General features: G+C 45.0%; 1 protein-coding gene across 1 annotated transcript in view; it reads left to right on the forward strand.

The window, feature by feature from the left end:
* The window catches only part of SLC40A1 (solute carrier family 40 member 1), a 109901-nt gene that overhangs the window by 58299 nt on the left and 30297 nt on the right, over positions 1-21305 (forward strand). Inside the window, exon 6 of the mRNA XM_073633162.1 lies at positions 1043-1285. Coding sequence (XP_073489263.1) covers positions 1043-1285 — 243 coding nt within the window. The remainder of the gene's footprint in view (positions 1-1042; positions 1286-21305) is intronic.

The raw sequence follows: 21305 nt of genomic DNA on the forward strand, positions 1-21305 counted from the left end.
CTAAACAGCTGTACTGAGCAAGTATGAGTGGCTTCCTGTGTTCTCGGCACAGGACCTAGAACTTAGTACAGATCATTGTAGTAGTGGTATCTACTAAAGTGATTTCCATCTTCCATGGGAATCCCACAGATATTGGACACAAATGCTTGCATTGGTCCAAGCTGGACCAATGTAACTATGAAAAAAAAATACCACGCCTAAACTTCAGTTCACATTGGTGCGGTGCGATGTGCTGCGATTTTACATGCAATTTGGAGTGCCAGTGCAGTGTGTTTTTGCAGTGTGATTTGTGCTTTTTAAATGCGATTCTCACAGGCTACAGACACTAAAATTGCACAGCTCCACACTAAACTTGCACAGCACCCTTTTTTGAACCGCAACAGGATCGCACTGCATCTATGTGAACAGCCTTCATAAAAAGCAATGTTTTTTCACTTGACATGCAAATCTATGCATTCTGGAGGGCATCAAAACTACATCAGATTCACATAAATGTGAACCGGGACTCAATGCCTATTTGTGCATTTATGGTAATCCTACACACTAATAAGAATAAATACATGATTTGGACCTTGTGCTGTTGTAAAATTTCTCCCTCCACGTTGGCATGAACATATAACTGTATGAAGGTATAATTTTCAGTCATATGTATTGATCTCACCTTTTGTTCTGTATCAACATAGTCATCCAGCAGTAAAGCTCGCGTCTATCATTATATTTCAATAGACTACCTGCTAATCTTAACATTTGTTAGTGCTTATCTACTAAATTGAAGTAGTTTTCATCCTTTGTTTGAGTTATTTGACTAGAACTGATGACACTACAGTTCCTTTACTCAATAAAGTATGAGTGTGTTATAAATTGTTTCACACTTTGTGTACACACAGCTTAGAACTAATTTGTCACTTTATTTAGAGTGACATTTTTATACTTCAAGATAAAGTAGCCTTTGACCATGTTGCTTTATGATTATAGCTAGCTATTGCTCATACATACTTTTTACATCCTTCTATACAATCACATGTATCATGTTTTATTACAGATATGAATGCGACAGTAAGACGAATAGACCAGCTTACAAACATATTGGCTCCTATGGCTGTTGGACAGATTATGACCTTTGGTTCTGCTGTAATGGGCTGTGGCTTCATTGCTGGATGGAACCTGATGTCAATGTGTGTAGAATACCTGCTACTGTGGAAGGTTTACCAAAAGACACCAGCCTTGGCTATAAAAGCTGGCAAGAAAGCTGATGACCAAGAACTGAAGCAGTTGAACATAAAAGGTACTGTAAATGAAAACTGTGAAATAGTCAACTTTGGGAATAGTCAGAATCTGTTTTTTTCTGTCCAAAATTGGTTTCAAGATTATGTGTCAAACCCCATCATGTCCCTCTCCACACTACTAGCCTTCATTTTTCTGCCTTTGGGTCTACTTAACAGATAGCTATATAAAATTAATTTTTAACAGAAACAATTGTTTTCAGCTTTATAAATATCTATAATCTGAGATCTTCTACAGAACTACCTATGAGGAAGGTGCATTCTGTAACTATTGGAACAGAAGACAAATCAGCAGGAGTCTCAAAATACTTGATATGAGCCTATTCCCACTACAGTCACCTCAACATTTGTTGCAAAGCTACATTAGGTGTCTCTTGTGCTCTGTGCTAATGTCTCTAACATGCTTCTTGGTAAGAGGGAACCCAACCGTACCTGTGAAATTTTCTGGGATGCAAGGTCCTAGAATAGCCCAGGCTACAATGCACGCCCCCAAAGACGTGGGGAGTATGGGGGTGCCCGAGTTTTTCAAAAGTATTATATAGCCACACAGTTAGCCCAATTACCCCAACTGCACAGCCGTCATTCTTGCCCTGAGTGGGTCCCACTGGAGGCTGACATGTACTCCATTAGCAATGGACCTTATCCTTTGGACTTCCCCAAAGCACCGCAAAGCTATTATGAGCCCGACAATCTCTCATTCCTTAAACATATGGTAAATTAGTTGTAAAAGATGGTCCCTAAGGTCTGCACACACTCCAATGGCCCCTCTCTTCGGCAAACAACCCGACAGGTTTAGCTGGTGGGTGAACAAGGGACTAATCCGTATAGGCAACTACCTAGATCACAGAGGAATATGTCCTTCCTTACACTACACAGGCAGCTTCGGGATGCCTCCCGCAGAGAGCTACCACCTACAACAAATCCAACATTTTCTCCAATCTTTACGGAAAAAACGGGTCTGACCTGGCAGTGCGCACCACGTTTGAGAATAAGTGCATGCAGGATTCTGCACTCCGGGCTCTACAAACAGTTCACTGTTCCTTTAACCAGGCTCTCATATCAGGTGGCATGGGAGAGGGATCCGGAAAAAAGCCCTGAGGCAGACTACTGGCGTAAATGGAGCATACGAATCCACAAAGGCATCCTCAATGTCGCCCTGATTGAGGAGGGATATAAGGTACATGCCAGGTGGTACTTGGTTCCAGAGCGCCTTTCCAAAATGTATCCAGGAGCCCCGGCCTTCTGCTTCAGGGGTTGTGGACCACCACTCTATATATAGTGGACGTGCCCCAAGGTTCGTCGCTTCTGGATGAGTGTCCACGCATTCATAGCATCAATTTTTCTCAGAAAAAAGTTTATGAAAGAACTCAGTTTACAAACATGTCAGAAAATTCCAGTTCCATCAAATCACAGTGTACATACATCAATTATTATTATCTCTTCACCACTATCTAGGGCATGGTAATTTCAGCGTGCATTTTGTTATTAATGTAGCCTACAATCCTCAAGGCCAGCTGCTCTAGCTATGGACCAGCAGTGTGACCTGGTGCTTTACCTTTTGTAATTTAACGGTTAATATTGTTAAAGAGGCCTCAGTCGCCCTCCTACACAAAATCCCTAGACGTACTCAGACGTTAATATATTATATATTCTTAGTGGCAAAAATAGCCATTGCGTCAGCTTGGAAAATCCCCATTGTAGACACCGCTGAAACGCAAACTAAATTGGATGAAGTTGAACAAGAAAATAGTGAGCAGTCTACATGACAAAAACCTATTTTCGAGAAAATATGGTCCCCCTGGCTCACTAATGCCTCGTTTCCACTGAGCGGATTGGTTCGGTTTGGTTCGGTACTGTATGCTATTTTGGGTGTTTCCATCATGAAAGCGGCCCATACAACCGAACCGTACCGCTCCATTCAGGGTCCTGCTTCAGATGTGGGGCCATAGAAAATGGAACGGTTCGGTTAGGGCGGAGCTACGGTACATTCCACTGATTGGCTGACAGAAAACCTTTTGCTGTGCTATGCTGAGGCATTTTTTCGAAACCCTGTATGGCCCCTTGTGGTCCCACTTGCAGTGGAAACGCTCACCAGAATAGACCGGACCATTCTAGGCCATTCAAACTGTACTGACCCAAACCGATCCGCTCAGTGGAAACGAGGCATTACCTACAAGCTCCGGAGACATAAGGCTATCCACTTGGACGACCAACCACAGATTCCCAGATGGACTCACCTTCAGCTCTTCTCTTCTACCATAGCTTTATTTCCTGGTGCCTCCATGGCAGCATACCTTTGACAAGCTCCACCTTGGCTCCTCCCTCAGGACCAGTGAATATTATAAAAGAAAAGGATTAGTGCCTCCCAGCATTCTCCTTTTTTTCCTTCATACCTCATGGTCAGTGAATGGTGGTCGAACGTCCCTTACCTCTGCGGTCGGCAGCTTCCAGCTGGGTTCAAGCCTCTCCCAGGTGCAGTCCTTATTCTTGGGAAGCTAAATGTGCTGATAAGATAGGGGGTCCCTTCTGTGGGTCTTTTGGGACAGCAGTTGTCTCTTAACTAAGAGCTCCTATCTACATTTATATACTGGCATTTGCTCAAGCCTGCAGCAGAGAAAGCAGCTATATCTATTTTTCACTTAGCCTATATTTCTCCCTCCTGTCATCCATTCTCTCTCGCTTTCCTTTCTTTTCATTTCTCTCTCTCTTTTTCACTTTCTTCCTCCCCCATCACCTTCCTCTCCTTGTGATATTGTACCTTCATTCCTGGTTACTATAGTGGGCGACGCGCACCTTGTGCCGGCTTTTCTTCCTGCCCACTCTGCGCATGTGCAGACGTCAGGAGCTGGCTCAGTGGGCCGGGCTGAGTCAGGCTGGCCGCATAGTTCCTAGTGCCGCTGGCTGCGCATGCGCGGTCTGGCCTGAGGTTGTGGTGGCCATCTTGAATAGGGGAAAATTTTACATTTTTTGCCCTTGACTATCAAAATATTTTTTTAAAGGGTTGTATCTTCCACAGATGTCCCTCCCCTCTCCATTGTTTATTGCTGGGGGCTTTCAGCATGGCAGCCTGTTGTCATCTGAGGAGGTTACCTATGCGGGGAGCTCCTGGAGGGGACCCTGTTTTTTTTTGCCAACGGTAAATGTAATTTCTTTCTTTTTCTTTAATCAGGAATACTGTTTCCTTGCTCCAGCTGAAATACCAGTCACTAACTCCTTTATCTTTCTCTAGCTGCTTTCTTATCGTACGTCACAAAGCCATAGTAGTCACTATGTGGGTTATAGGCCACCTTCAGGTGATGGACACTGGCACACCCTAAGACAGGATGTCCACTCCGTATATAACCCCTCCCACTACTAGGAGTACCTCAGTTTTTTCGCCAGTGTCTTAGGTGTTGGTTACGAGTAAAGATGTGCTGTGCTGAGCTCCACTGAAAGATTCCTTTGCTGGGGCAAGCTATGCAACCGGATCCATTCAAAGTGTATTTTCTAGGCCTGATTGAATGGTACCCGGGCCTCGTGTCCAAAGAAAAGAGGTTTTGCCTGTAACGCTTCTCTTTTTAGAGAGCTGGACCCCGGGATCCAGAGCTTTGGTTTTTTCAGCTATAAAGTTTTACTGGTGGGGTGCTTTACAGGTCCAGGATTGTGGGTTCCCTGAGGGTCCCCGGTTCCTGAAGGTTTGGTAACAGAGCCCACCGTGAGGGGTGAAGATTGGGTCTGTCGGTTTTACCACAGAGAACCCTGCGACGGGAAAGGTAAGTGGAGACTTCTAAGAAATTTATAAAAAAAAAAGAAACATTTTTTCTTATGAAATGTCTCCTTTTTCTTTGTTTCTGTCATAAAATGTTGCTAATTAGTAATTTTTCTTCATACATTTTGGCCAACATTTATACTGCTACATATCTTTGGTAAACATAACGTAAATTAGTGTATATTATTTGGTATTTGTGAAAGTTATAGAGTTTACAAACTATGGTGCCAATCACTGAAAATTGATAACATCTGATCAGGCCTTCAGTACATCAGGTGAATCTCATTTCTTGAGACACTAACAAGTCAGGAGAGTACAAATACCTCCCAAATGACCCCTTTTTAAAAAGTAGACATTCCAAGGTATTAAGTAAGTACCATGGTGAGTTTTTTTAAGTTGTAATTTTTTTTTTTACAAAATTGTCATATTATCATTTCTGACACACAGCATATGCATACAACAAATTACACCCCAAAATACATTCTGCTACTCTTCCCGAGTATGGCGATACCACATGTGTGAGACTTTTACGCAGCGTGGCCACATACAAAGGCCCAACATTGAAGTAGCACCTTCAGGCGTTCCTACGAGATATTTGTTCTATGACACATCTCATTTCAACCACCTATTACACTGTTGAAGGCCCTGGAGCACCAGGACAATGGAATTGCCCACAATATGACCCCATTTTGGAAAGCAAACACCCCAACGTATAATCTATGAGGCATGATGAGTCTGTTGAACGGTTCATTTTTTTCCAGAAGTTTTTTAAAAATTGTCGAAAAACAATGATAACGCGTTTTTTTTTACACAAAGTCAATTTATAAGATATTTCTAACACATAGCATGTATATAGCAAAAATGACACCCCAAAATACATTCTGCTACTCCTCCTGAGTATGGCGATACTGCATGTGTGAGATTTTTACACAGCCTGGCCACATACAGAGGCCCAAAATTCAGGCGTTCTTGGAGCATAAATTATACATCTCATTTCATTCCTACCTATCACACTTTTGAAGGTCCTTGAGCACCAGGACACTGGAATTACCCACAAAATGACCCCATTTTGGAAAGCAAACCCCCCAACGTATACTCTATGAGGCATGGGCTGCAGATAGGTACTTGGGTACTCTGATGGGCTGCAGATAGGTACTCGGGTACTCTGATGGGCTGCAGACAGGAACTCGGGTACTCTGATGGGCTGGAGACAGGTACTCGGGTAACTTGATGAGCTGCAGACAGGAACGCGGGTACTCTGATGGGCTGGCGACAGGTACTCGGTTACTCTGATGGGCTGGTGACAGGTACTCGGGTACTCTGATGGGCTGGTGACAGGTACTCGGGTACTCTGATGGGCTGGTGACAGGTACTCGGTTACTCTGATGGGCTGGTGACAGGTACTCGGGTACTCTGATGGGCTGGTGACAGGTACTCGGTTACTCTGATGGGCCGGTGACAGGTACTCAGGTACTCTGATGGGCTGGTGACAGGTACTCGGGTACTCTGATGGGCTGGTGACAGGTACTCAGGTACTCTGATGGGCTACAGATAGGTACTCGGGTACTCTGATGGGCTGGTGACTGGTATTCGGGTACTCTGAAGGGCGCTGACAGGTACTCGGTACTCATATGAACTGTGACAGGAACTTGGGTACTCCTATGGACTGTGACAGGTACTCAGGTACTCATATGGACTGTGACAGGTACTCAGGTACTCTTGTACTCATATGGACTGTGACAGGTACTTGGGTACTCAGATGAACTGTGACAGGTACTCGGGTACTCAGATGGACTGTGACAGGTACTCGGGTACTCAGATGGACTGTGACAGGTACTCGGATGAACTGTGACAGGTACTTTGATGGCTGGTGACAGGTACTTTGATGGGTGGTGACAGGTCCTCTTTATTGGGGGGGGGGCAATCAGTGTGATTGGTGTACATTGTAGGTGGTAACGAGATGTTACCGCAATCTCCTTCTCACACACGATCGGTGTGTGAGGAGGAGAACCTGGTAACATCTCGTTACCGCTCTGTATTTACATTTAGTGATCGGCTGTGAAAGGATCACAGCCGATCACGTGGTAAACAGCCACCGGCCAATGGCTGTTTACCAGCGTCGGTGACGAGCAGTGTTCCCGTGAACACACTGCCACTGACATGCATGCGCAGCGCGCTCGCGAGCATGCGCCATGCAAAGTTGGGTGGTACCAGCTGTGATCGGCTGTGATGAAGTCACATGATAAACAGCCATGTCCAATGGCTGTTCACCCCCCTCGGTGGCGAGCAGTGTCTCCGTGACATGCTGCCACCGAAGGTACAGGGATGCGCGCACACAATCGCACGCATTCCCTGTTTAAATGGACGGACGTCATATGACGCCCGCCCAGAACGAGAGCCGTGCCGGCTGGCCATCATATGACGGCTGGCGGGCGGCAATCGGTTAAAAAAGTAAATGTTGTCATGCCTAAGAGTCACCACTGGGGGCTGTATAGAGCACGTACCTTGCCATGCTTTTCTCAGAGATCACGCTGTGCAGCAGAAACAGCAGGCTTCCCTCCGGCGAGCAGCTCAGACTTCCGGTAAGATTGGGGGTTTTTTTTCTTAACTGAATCACCCCCACCTGGTCCAAGCTTGCCTTATTCTTAGAAAGGGGAAAGCCAAAAAAAGTTCGGCGATGCCGCCCTGTTTGTTTCACCACCCCTGCACGGCGGCCGGTCTCAGGTCTCCTTCTTGCCATTTCCCTCCCCACACAAAGCCGATCCCGTCAGATCGGAGGCCCACGTTCGAGTGGGAAAACCCTCTTTCGAAAAAAAAGAGGGGGGGCTTAAAAGATGGGGGGCTTAGCGCGTCATTGGCGTCCTGCAAAAACCAGCGCAGGAGTTTGTTTAAAAGCTCCATTTTTGCTGGCTGCAGATGTCGGAGGAACAAAGAGCAAAAAGGGACATGTAAGAGGTTGCTGACACAGGCATTCCCTTGGCACATACTAAAAGCATCAGGCTGAGCGTTAATAGCAGCGTCAGTAGCTGGACTTTTGCTCAAGCAGTGGATGCGATTTCTTCTGGTAGTACCTCTGCATTTGTGCATCGGGCTCTAGTCAGAAGAGGGCGTTGAAACACCCCCAAAAAAGGGCTAAAAGGGTCTCCCTCAAGTTCTGGAAAGCCTACTCATCTCTACAATGGCATCCTCCCCTTAGAAGGGGCGGCTGGTCAGAGTGAGCATCGGGGCCATAAAATGTTTGCAATTGTTTTCAACAGTGCAGCCCCTGTCTATTTTACTAAAGAGGTTTTTTTTCCCCAGCCATGAAATGTGTGTAAAAAAAAAAAAAGGTTAGTGGCTTTAATCGCATCCCAGTGTGGGACAAAATGCGACAGGTTCCATTACCCAGGACTAGGGATGAGCCGAACACCCCCCTGTTCGGTTCGCACCAGAACATGCGAACAGGATAAAAGTTCGTTCGAACATGCGAACACCGTTAAAGTCTATGGGACACGAACATGAATAATCAAAAGTGCTAATTTTAAAGGCTTATATGCAAGTTATTGTCATAAAAAGTGTTTGGGGACCTGGGTCCTGCCCCAGGGGACATGGATCAATGCAAAAAAAAGTTTTAAAAACGGCCGTTTTTTCAGGAGCAGTGATTTTAATAATGCTTAAAGTCAAACAATAAAAGTGTAATATCCCTTTAAATTTCGTACCTGGGGGGTGTCTATAGTATGCCTGTAAAGGGGCGCATGTTTCCTGTGTTTAGAACAGTCTGACAGCAAAATGACATTTTGAAGGAAAAAACTCATTTAAAACTACCCGCGGCTATTGCATTGCCGACAATACACATAGAAGTTCATTGATAAAAACGGCATGGGAATTCCCCAAAGGGGAACCCTGAAGCAAAATTAAAAAAAAAAAAATGACGTGGGAGTCCTCCTAAATTCCATACCAGGCCCTTCAGGTCTGGTATGGATATTAAGGGGAACCCCGGCCAAAATTAAAAAAAAAAAAATGACGTGGGGTTCCCCCTAAATTCCATACCAGACCCTTCAGGTCTGGTATGGATTTTAAGGGGAACCCCGCGCCAAAAAAAAAAAAAAAAACGGCGTGGGGTCCCCCCAAAAATCCATACCAGACCCTTATCCGAGCACGCAACCTGGCAGGCCGCAGGAAAAGAGGGGGGGACGAGAGTGCGGCCCCCCCTCCCTCCTGAACCGTACCAGGCCACATGCCCTCAACATTGGGAGGGTGCTTTGGGGTAGCCCCCCAAAACACCTTGTCCCCATGTTGATGAGGACAAGGGCCTCATCCCCACAACCCTGGCCGGTGGTTGTGGGGGTCTGCGGGCGGGGGGCTTATCGGAATCTGGAAGCCCCCTTTAACAAGGTGACCCCCAGATCCCGGCCCCCCCCCTGTGTGAAATGGTAAGGGGGTACATAAGTACCCCTACCATTTCACGAAAAAAGTGTCAAAAATGTTAAAAATGACAAGAGACAGTTTTTGACAATTCCTTTATTTAAATGCTTCTTCTTTCTTCTATCTTCCTTCATCTTCTGGTTCTTCTGGCTCTTCTGGTTCTTCCTCCGGCGTTCTCGTCCAGCATCTCCTCCGCGGCGTCTTCTGTCTTCTTCTCCTCGGGCCGCTCCGCACCCATGGCATGGGGGGAGGCTCCCGCTCTTCTCTTCTTCTTTTCTTCTCTTCTTCTCTTCTTCATTTTCTTCTCCGGGCCGCTCCGCAATCCATGCTGGCATGGAGGGAGGCTCCCGCTGTGTGACGGCGCTCCTCGTCTGACAGTTCTTAAATAACGGGGGCGGGGCCACCCTATGACCCCGCCCCCCTCTGACGCACGGTGACTTGACGGGACTTCCCTGTGGCATTCCCTGTGACGTCACAGGGAAGTCCCGTCAAGTCACCGTGCGTCAGAGGGGGGCGGGGTCACCGGGTGGCCCCGCCCCCCGTTATTTAAGAACTGTCAGACGAGGAGCGCCGTCACACAGCGGGAGCCTCCCTCCATGCCAGCATGGATTGCGGAGCGGCCCGGAGAAGAAAATGAAGAAGAGAAGAAGAGAAGAAAAGAAGAAGAGAAGAGCGGGAGCCTCCCCCCCATGCCATGGGTGCGGAGCGGCCCGAGGAGAAGAAGATAGAAGACGCCGCGGAGGAGATGCTGGACGAGAACGCCGGAGGAAGAACCAGAAGAGCCAGAAGAACCAGAAGAACCAGAAGATGAAGGAAGATAGAAGAAAGAAGAAGCATTTAAATAAAGGAATTGTCAAAAACTGTCTCTTGTCATTTTTAACATTTTTGACACTTTTTTCGTGAAATGGTAGGGGTACTTATGTACCCCCTTACCATTTCACACAGGGGGGGGCCGGGATCTGGGGGTCACCTTGTTAAAGGGGGCTTCCAGATTCCGATAAGCCCCCCGCCCGCAGACCCCCACAACCACCGGCCAGGGTTGTGGGGATGAGGCCCTTGTCCTCATCAACATGGGGACAAGGTGTTTTGGGGGGCTACCCCAAAGCACCCTCCCAATGTTGAGGGCATGTGGCCTGGTACGGTTCAGGAGGGAGGGGGGGCCGCACTCTCGTCCCCCCCTCTTTTCCTGCGGCCTGCCAGGTTGCGTGCTCGGATAAGGGTCTGGTATGGATTTTTGGGGGGACCCCACGCCGTTTTTTTTTTTTTTTTTTGGCGCGGGGTTCCCCTTAAAATCCATACCAGACCTGAAGGGTCTGGTATGGAATTTAGGGGGAACCCCACATCATTTTTTTTTTTTAATTTTGGCCGGGGTTCCCCTTAATATCCATACCAGACCTGAAGGGCCTGGTATGGAATTTAGGGGGACTCCCACGTCATTTTTTTTTTTTTAATTTTGGTTCGGGGTTCCCCTTTGGGGAATTCCCATGCCGTTTTTATCAATGAACTTCTATGTGTATTGTCGGCAATGCAATAGCCGCGGGTAGTTTTAAATGAGTTTTTTCCTTCAAAATGTCATTTTGCTGTCAGACTGTTCTAAACACAGGAAACATGCGCCCCTTTACAGGCACACTATAGACACCCCCCAGGTATGAAATTTAAAGGGATATTACACTTTTATTGATTGACTTTAAGCATTATTAAAATCACTGCTCATGAAAAAACGGCCGTTTTTAAAACTTTTTTTTGCATTGATCCATGTCCCCTGGGGCAGGACCCAGGTCCCCAAACACTTTTTATGACAATAACTTGCATATTAGCCTTTAAAATTAGCACTTTTGATTTCTCCCATAGACTTTTAAAGGGTGTTCCGCGGCATTCGAATTTGCCGCGAACACCCCAAAATGTTCGCTGTTCGGTGAACTTGCGAACAGCCAATGTTCGAGTCGAACATGAGTTCGACTCGAACTCGAAGCTCATCCCTACCCAGGACCCTCAAACTGAGGAACTGGGGGCAAGAAAAGATGAATTTGCCTCAGGGGACCATAGTGAGGCTGATGACTCCTCTTCTGAGGGGTCAAATGCAAGGGGATCAGCTTCACAATCTGTAAGATTGATGGTACAATTTTTTACTGACGGTCCGCTCCACATTTATGTACCCTTAACTGAGTGCCTAAAGCCTCCTCTAGCTGTGCATGCCTTTCCTGTCCATTCATTGCTGGAAAAGCTTTTTGTATCTGAGTGGGATAACCCAGATAAGCATTTTTTTCCTCCTAAAAAGTTTTTCCACATTTTATCCTATGGAGGAAAAAACTCAGGTGGGGATACCAGCAATTGACGCTGCTATATCCTCTGTGAATAAAAGTTTGACTTGTCCAGCAGACAATGCTCAAATGCTTAGGGATCCAATGGATAAAAAGTTGGAATTCTTATTAAAAAACACTTTTTTTCTCTGGCAGGTTGAGTGTTTCAGCCTGCGCTGATAGTAATTGGTCAATCCTTGAGAGACCAGTTTAAACAGGTGCTCAAGGTTATCCTGTTCAGCAGGCCCAGGATCTGGCAAGCTACTAGCAGCTTTATGTTTGCAATAGTTGCTATGAGAGATTCTATCCTTCAGGCCTCGCGCCTTTCACTAAGCGCCATGCAAGAAGCTCCTGGCTAGTCTTCCTTTTTGCAGTGAAACGACTGTTTGGGAATGTTTTGGGTAATACATCCAAAGAATTTCTAGTGGAAAAAGTACCCCTTTTCCATTTAAAAAAAGGAGTAAATGTAAGGCAGTCACGACGGCCTCCGCCGTCAAGTTCAAGAGGTAATCCTCAGGGTCAACCCCAGGGACAAAAGAAGTCTTGGGGAGGAAACCTACAAAATACTAAAGCCTCCTTATGAGGAGGCGCCCCTGCTCGTTCGAGTAGGGGGAATACTTCTGCAGTTCTCAAGGATCTGGCAGGAACAGTGTCGAGACAGATGGGGGACTTCCTCAATAGCTCCAGGGTACAAACTGGAGTTCCAAGAGTCCCTGTCTCCTCGTTTTCTCAGATGAAACGTTCCTAAGGATCCAGAGAAAAAGAAGTTTTTCTTTCAAGCATTGGACCATCTTTTGGCAAAAAGTGATCATGGTGGTCCCCATGAAAGAGCAGGGGTTGGGGTTCCTGAATATTCTCTCTTTTTTCACATGGAGTCACTTCTGGCGTCAATCAACATCAAGGATGCATACCTCCATGTGCCTATTTCCCCGCTCACCAGTAATATCTAGTAGAAAATCTTCATTTTCCGAGATCTTAAGGATGGCGGTAGGGGTGCCATGGACCATACCACCACGTCCAGACTTTCTCTCGCAAGGTGCGGTATTCCATCCTACCTTACAAACACTAAATTTAACAGTTTGGCTATTGAGACCCACATTCTGAAGAAACATGGGCTGTCAAGTTCAGTGGTATGTACCTTGGTTAATGCAAGGAAGCCGGCCTCCAGAATAGCATATTATAGAGTCTGGAAGGCATACGTCTCCTGGGATGAATCCAGGGGTTGGTCATAGGTAGACTCATAGGTAGTCATAGGTAGACTCCTTGACTTTATGCAGATGGGGCTAGAAATGAAGCTGGCCTTGAGCACTTTCAAAGGCCAGGTCTCGGCCTTATCGGTATTGTTTCAAGGACCACTTGCTTTGCATTCTTTGGTTCGTAGTTTTTTCAGGGGGTAACGCTGCTTAATCCCCCGGTTAGGTCACCTCTGAACCCTAGGGACTTGAATTTAGTTCTGTCGGCATTACAAAAACAGCCTTTTTGAGCCGATACGACATATTCCCTTGGTCCTTTTGACAAGGAAACTAGTTTTTCTGGTAACCAAAATATCCTCTGCAAGAAGAGTATCAGAGTTGGCTGCTCTTTCTTGTAAAGAGCCATATTATTATTCACAAGGATAAGGTAGTATTGTGTCCTCATCCTAACTTTCTTCCGAAGGTGTCAGGTTTTTATCTAAACCAGGATGTTGTTCTACCTTCATTTTTTTCCAGAACCCTGTTCTATGAAAGAAAAATCACTACATTCTCTTGATGTGGTGAGAGCAGTCAAGGTCTACTTAAAGGCGACTGCTCAGATTCGAAAAACGGATGTTTTGTTTATGCTGCCTGAAGGTCCTAAAAGAGGACAAGCAGCATCAAAATCTACTATTTCTAAATGGATTCGACAAGTGATTGCTCAATTTTATGGTTTAAAGAGGAAAGTTCCATCTTTTCATATTAAAGCGCACTCCACCAGGGCTGTTAGTACTTCCTGGGCAGTGCATCACCAAGCCTCCATGGCTCAAATCTGCAAGGCTGCAACTTGGTCTTCAGTCCATACATTTACCAGATTCTATCAAGTAGATGTAAAAGGTCATGAGGATATCGCCTTTGGGCGCAGTGTGCTGCAGGCAGCAGTATAAGTCCTCTGATCTCATGGTGCCCTACTTTTGTTGTGTCTCCCTCCCTTCAGTTGGCATTGCTATGGGACATCCCGCAAAGTAGCTACTATGGCTCTGTGTGTCGTGATGTATGATAAGAAAATAGGATTTTCATAACAGCTTACCTGTAAAATCCTTTTCTTTGAAGTACATCACGTGACACAGAGGTCCCTCTCTTCTTTCTGGTATACACGTGGAGCACTTCTGACTATTGCATGAAGCACCCTTTATCACCGCTGACGTCTTTGGTTTTCCATCTACATGTGTGTTTTTACATACGAGCTTGTGGACTTTTCGTTTATTGATTATTTTAGTTGTTTATTATTTTAGCGCTGCACTGTTTAGTGTATTTAGTTCAAAAGGGTTTATATATTTGCCTTTAGTGTTCAGCTGCTGTTAGTAGTCATTGGGTTTTGCGCTGACTGTTTGTTTCTGATTTGGTATACACGTGTATTGCTTTGCTACAAAAACTGAGGTACTCCCAGTACTGGGAGGGGTTATATAGGGAGTGGACTTCCTGTCTTAGGGTGCGTCAGTGTCCATCACCTGAAGGTGGCCTATAACCCACATAGTAACTACTATGGCTTTGTGTCCCGTGATGTACTTCAAAGAAAAAAGATTTTACAGGTAAGCGGTTATAAAAATCCTATTTTTTCTGTCTGTTGCCTAAAATAAGCAGTACGCCACCCAAACAAGACCCTCTCCAACATTTTAGGTAGGGACCATCGTCCTGGTGAGTAAAAAAAAAAAAAAGAGAGAGAGCACTTATGCTGGTACGTTTATGTATTTCAGCCTTGTACGCCAGAAGAAGTCTAAGTGGACATCAAGGCGACATAAACAAGCCTATAAAGGCCCCAACTAGGGCACACCATCCAGATCAGGATACCATGCAAGCGGTGAGGGTTCATCCGTGAAAAGACATAGTTCTTCACATTCACCAACTCTCAAATGCCTAAATGCTGAGCATGCAGGATCGTCCCATTACCAGCCAATTGGTCTGCAAAAGCTGTTTTAGAGTCTATGCAGCAGACAGAGAGTCAGAGGGTTAACAGGTAAGCTGTCCAACTCAAAAGATGGGCAGGGGATACATAGCGGAACAAGCAACAGCAGTTCCATTGCAGCAATTAGCTCAATCTCCAGAGAAGTTAACTCTTCCTGGCTAATCCTCGAGAGAATCCTCACCACACAGCAAGTATCCCTTCTAGACATCTGGATGATGGGGGGCCATCTGAGGATACCCCAGAAGAGCTTGGTACTCGGACTTCAACCTTTACCTAGTTCAGCCCTATGTCCAGGCTGTAAAGCCATCTATTAGCTGGGAGAAAGCTGACACTTCATCTGAGTGGTCAAAAGATGTACTTCCCATTTCTAAAGAAGCAGGTTTCCTTCTTTCGGCTAGTTCGACTTGTCATGCGACTAGGGATCTCAAGTCGCATGACAAGTCGTACCCCATGATTTCCAATGAGTATCGTTTATCTATAGGATATCAAGTCGCAGCAACTTCAGAGTAGTCCTTGCACTGCTATGCTCCCACTTTGATACGGTACAAAGTTTTCCCCTCAAGGGTGGGACTTTAAAGGCATAGATTGTCAGACATATAATATAGTAAAAAATAACGAAATTTTACTAAACAATGTATCAAAATTTTATAACATACATATATCAGCATATATTAAAATTGTCTGTGCAAATGGCTTTCGAGTATATGATATCTCTGGTAAGACTCAGAGAACAAATACACTCAAAGAGTGGCATTCGATATATCCTACGCGTTGCGGAGTGTCCTACACTGCTTCTTCAGGGATGATCCAATATGAAAAAATATTTTCTACATGTAACAATGCGTCCAACATGCCACCAGAGCCTAAAGGAATGGCCAACTAAGCCCAAGAAGCACAGATATAGCAAGCTGGAATTAAAAGATAGGTGAGTTCCTGATTGGTGGAGAAAGTGGATGCAGAAACAACGCTGAAAGCGAACCGAGAACGCAAACAGCAGGAAGCTCAAAAAAGGTGCTGTGTGTGCACAGGCACAAGCAGCATGAGGTGAAAAGTGGCACACTGGGTTACGAGGATATGATGTAGGTCCCTGGTCACATACAGTATAGGCTGATAAGAAATATGTATCAGAACTCTGAATTACAATATAGTAGCTTGAAAAGGATCCAGGCAGAACCTCAAATGCATCATCCGGGTACAATGATCCAACAGAGATATAGTCTGAATCAATGTTCACCGCTGTTATGCCGCCTTGCCAGAAAACACAGCACTTGGTCCCACTTTGATGCGACTTGAGGTCCATAGACCTCAAGAATACACAGGCATTGTTTCAAGTCGCGTCAAAATCATGGAAAAATCGTGCGACTTTCAGGTCGCCAGAGTGGAAACATAGGCTTACTCTGATGGATGACATTGTTAAAGAGGAAAGGAAAAAAGAAAACAAATAATGTTTTTTCCTCTCAATTGCCTAGGAAAACTTTATCCACAATGCCAGGTGGTCCGCCTCCAGGTGGTCGATCTCAGAAATCGATAATGCAGCCTCAATTGAGGATCCTTTAGACAGATGAATAGACCCCAACTTAAAGGAGCTTACCAAATGGCGGGTAAACGTCTGGAAGTCAGCAATTGCCTTATCTGTATCCAAAGCCCTGTGGGCATGGACCAAAAACATGGAAACAGTGATTCATTAAAATGTTCCTAGGGAAAATATAGTCAAGGCTTTGGACAAATTATGGCTCTCAGCAGACTAGTGGGATGGCGATGGATACAATTCGTTGGTTCGCAAGATCAACGTCACTACTTGTGATAGCCATATGGGTATTGTGGTCAGAAATATGGGCAGCTGACACTGTGTCAAAACAAAATTAGTATAAATACCCTTTTTTTGATGGTAAATCGCTGTTTGCAGAAAGGTTACAGAAAGCCATTTCCCACGTCACAGGAGGAAAGTCAGACTTGATTCCCCAGAACAGCAGAATTAGATGTACCCAGGAATTCAGGGATGCTTACTTGCATGCACCCATACTACAACTGTTACAGAATTATCTGAGATTTTCGGTCGACCAGGCCCATCTATAATTCCAGAGTCTCCCCTTTGGACCCTGCTCTTCCCTGAGAGCCCTCACGAGGGCTCGGATGACTATCCAAGCTTCTTTATGAGAACTGGGTCTCAGTTCTTATCACTAATTAGACGATATCCTCCTTTCATCAAAAGATCCAGCCAGCTAGTGTGGCCTGTACTATCAAGATACGGTTGGATGGTAACTCATCAAATGAGTCATCTTTTCTCCAGTGCCATAGGTGCCATATTCAACACCGCAAAAGGGACGGTGTCCCTGCCATCTCAGAAAGTGTGGGTGATCATTCAGAAATTAAGGAAAGTGAGGACATGGTCCTACATAACAGCCTCGAACTAACTCAACTTAATAGGAATTTTCATCTTTTTGTATTCAGATGGTCCCATGGACACATAGATACCTCAGGCACCTTTTAGCTAGAATTCCTGAAGCAATGGAGCAAACTGTCTATCCCAGTCCATATACCAAACAAGTTTGACACTCAGGGGTCTGCACTAGTGGAAAAAGAGGGAGATGCCTGTAAAGCCACATCCATTAAGGCTCTGGACCACAGTTACCACAGACGCCAATGCAATAGGCTAGGAGGCACATTGCAACCAGTTATTGGTTCAAGAGAGATGGGCGTTCAATGCGGCAGACATCATCACAAATATCCTGGAAATCCAGGCGGCTTATCTCGCATCGACAGCATTTGCTGTCTCAGATCAAGGACAGATCAGTTCTGATTTGGATAGACAATAGAGCTGCAATATCATACATACACCACCAAGGGGGAACCAACAACAGTTCCTTAATAAGGGAAGTTGAACCCATCTTCATTTGGGCAGATGGTTATCTGAAGGATTTAAGTAGTCTTCCAGCCCACTTAAACACAGATGCCGATCACCTATCCCAAATGGCCCTACAACCAAAGTTATTCAGTTGGATTGTGGGCCAGTGGACCTTTCCTGAACTGCATCCTTTTGCTACAGCAAGCAATACCAAGCTGCAGAGGTTTATTTCACATCTCCCTCACCCTTGGGCAGAAGCAATAGATGCCCTGTCAAGTCCTTGGTCATGCAATCTAATTTAGGCCACCTACCTCAAATTCTCTCGAGACTTGCAATATCAACAATAAATGGTGATAACAGTCCTGCCATATTTGCAGGGAGACCCATGAATCCCCCAGGGCAATATTTTTTGGTGTCCAGCCTCCGGTAAATATTCCTCTGATACCCATTCTTCTGGCTCAAGGCATCACACCCATCAGAATCCTCAAAGATTGAATCTTCACATTAGAATGTTAAAACATAGGCTTTAATCATTAGGATGTTCCTCCGGAGTTGTTTCAACTCTGCTCAAAGCACAGGAGCCTTCAATGAACAATACATGTGACAAGGTTTGGAATAAGTTTAGATGAATGGCAAAACTTCAATCCTGATGTACCCTCTTCCTCCCAAATCCTTGACTTCCTGCAAGCAGACCTTGATTTAGGATTAAAGGGGTTGTAAACCCTTGTGTTTTTTTCACCTTAATGCATCCTATGCATTAAGGTGAAAAAACACCTGGCAGTGACCGGTCCCCCAGCCCCCCCATTTTCTTTACCTGAGCCCTGGAACTTCACCTGGCAGGGGACACGCTGTCCCTCTGCCCGGGGTTCTCGGCTCTTGATTGGATAGATTGATATCAGCGCAGCTATTGGCCCCCGCTGCTGTCAATCAAATCCAATGACGCCGGGGACGGGGTCGAGTCATACATTCAGCGGCTATGAACGCTGAATGCTGGACTCGGGAGCACGCCCGCAAAGTAACCCCCTAGGAGAGCGCTTCTCCTAGGGGGTTATCTGATGTGGGGAGGAGCCGCCGAGGGACCCCAGAAGACGGTGTTCGGGGCCACTCTGCAAAACGAGCTGCACAGTGGAGATAAGTATGACATGTTTGTTTTTTTAAAAAAAAAATAATCAAAACTTTACAATCACTTTAAGCAACTTAAAGGTACAGCTGGTGGCAATCTCTGCTGTGACAAGAGATGGGCCGAAGATCCTTTAATAATCCAATTCTTCAAGACAGTCAAGAAAATAAGCCCACCCATTAAAACAAATCTTTCCCACTTGGGATCTCTCTATCTCTACTCTGGAGCCCTTATCCAAACAGCCTTTTGCCCCATCTGATTCAGCATCCTTGTGGAATGTCACTTGGAAACTATTTTTCTTTGTGGCGATGGCATCGGGCTGGGAGTATTAAAGCTACAGGCTCTGGGATCAGAAGACAGTAATATTATTTTTTGTACTCGGATAGAGTGGAACTTAGAACAGTACATGGATTCATCCCTAAGTTCTCCTCTTCCTCTACTATTTCCGAGCCTTGGGCCCTGCCAGTCTTTTCAGATTCAATTTTAACCTTCTTCACGAAGATAATATTACTTCCGTACTTAGATACTATCTTGTAATAGTCTTAAAAAAAAAAACAAAAAAAAGACGGGCAAAGAAGGATCATTTGGGGCCCTCCGGCCATTCAGGAACTGCAGTATCCATCATGCCTAGTCATGTTCTGCGGTAGCTGGAGATCCATAGTTTGCAGATCTTTGCTCTAGTACAATAGTTTCATGGATAATCAAGTTGGTTAGGAAGGTGTACAGGGATAGGGGACTAAAACCCCCTCTTTATTTGAGCTGTATGCCACCCGGTTGTTTTCTGCTTCTTGGACAGCCAGAGCAGACATATCCATCAAAACGATCTAAAGGATAGCATCATGGGCATCCCAACATGCGTTTACGAGACATTACAGAGTAGACCCGGCAGCTTTCTCATCTGTAGAAACTGGCACACAGGCTATCAGGCCAGTATTTGCCTATTTTAAGTTCTTTTTAAAATAAATCTTTTACTATGCATCATACCACGCTTTTCGGGTAGTTATTTGTCACAGGCATGCTGCCATGGAGGCACCGGGAAAACAGAAAAGTGTTTCATAATTACCTTAATTTTCTTTTCCTGGTGCCTATCCATGGCAGCATACAATCCCACCCTTGGTATGCTATATTACGTAGAATGCTGGGAGTGAACTAATCCTTTTCTTTTATAATATTCACTGGTCCTGTGGTAGGACCCAAGGCAGAGCTTGTCACAGGTATGCTGCCATGGATAGGCACCAGGAAAAGAAAATTACGGTAAGTATGAAACAATTTTCTGTTTTTATGCTTACCTCTGGCATTCTGGTTTCCACAATTTTCTCGCTTTCCATCCTCTTGATTAACCTAGACTCTCCTAGGTATATTGTTGAGTATAGGGTCCCCTATGGGGGACAGTTATGTTAAACAATTGCTGAATGAATCTTATCTGCTACATTATCAAGCCACCCAGATTATTTTGCTGTGATTTAACCCCAGTAATGATGTTTAACAGAGACCAAGTTGTCCCACATACACACAACGCAAGGGGTGGCTGATAGAATGATTGCACCGCAGAGTACAGGTAGATTCCGAGTTCTGCCAGTGTTCCAGCATTAGACACTGTCCTGCCTCCCATTTTAGTTAAAATATGTTGTGGGAGCTGCAAAAAAGGACCCACCCTGCGAGTCGGGTCTACATTTGTCTGTATTAAGCATAGCATTCAATTGTTTGATTGTTTGTCTGTTTCCATGCTTGGATCTTTGCTTTCATGTTTAGCAGTTTATCTGATACACATGGAGCAAGCGAGGACTGTTCGCTCTTCTACTGATTGTTCTTTAACATTTCATGTAAACAATTAATAAAAACCATTGAAACAGAAATTTTCTGGGATGCATTGCTAGTGAACATACATATTGAACATCATACCATAGATGCAATTGCATTCAATAGATGCACTACACAGAATCGTGCACACAATAAATATTATGTTTTGTTTTAAAAAAAAGGCATGATATTCCTCTTTAGAATGAATTAACAACTGACATACATGTGGCGCTGGAAAAATGAATGTTCTAAATGGTTTTCCAAGCTGCTGCCCATGCAACTGGCCACTGTACCAAGACTCAAACACTAAATGCTGAAGTTAGATTTAATACCTTCTGGCAAGTAGTGAAGAGCTTGAGTTTGTTCTGAACTTGGATTCAGCTGGACCTGGAAGTAAGCTGTCATTCCTGGGCCATTCAGCTGTTGCCGGGACAATTCCCGCATTGCAGCTGCACATACACAAAGGGACAAGAACTTTTCAGTTCTTTGGTATAGGTTTACATGCTCCCAAGAGTCACAGTGCACAATTTCTCTGTTTGTCACTTTGGCTCCCTTTACTTCAGTGCTTCAGTTACTGTACCTCTTTGACTCGAATTTATTTGGAAAATTTAAATTTCTTTTATGCAAGCCTACTCTCACACTATAAGCTTGATTTTTCATTAGCATT

Source organism: Aquarana catesbeiana, linkage group LG06, assembly GCF_042186555.1.
Source record: "Aquarana catesbeiana isolate 2022-GZ linkage group LG06, ASM4218655v1, whole genome shotgun sequence".
Classification (NCBI taxonomy): domain Eukaryota; kingdom Metazoa; phylum Chordata; class Amphibia; order Anura; family Ranidae; genus Aquarana; species Aquarana catesbeiana.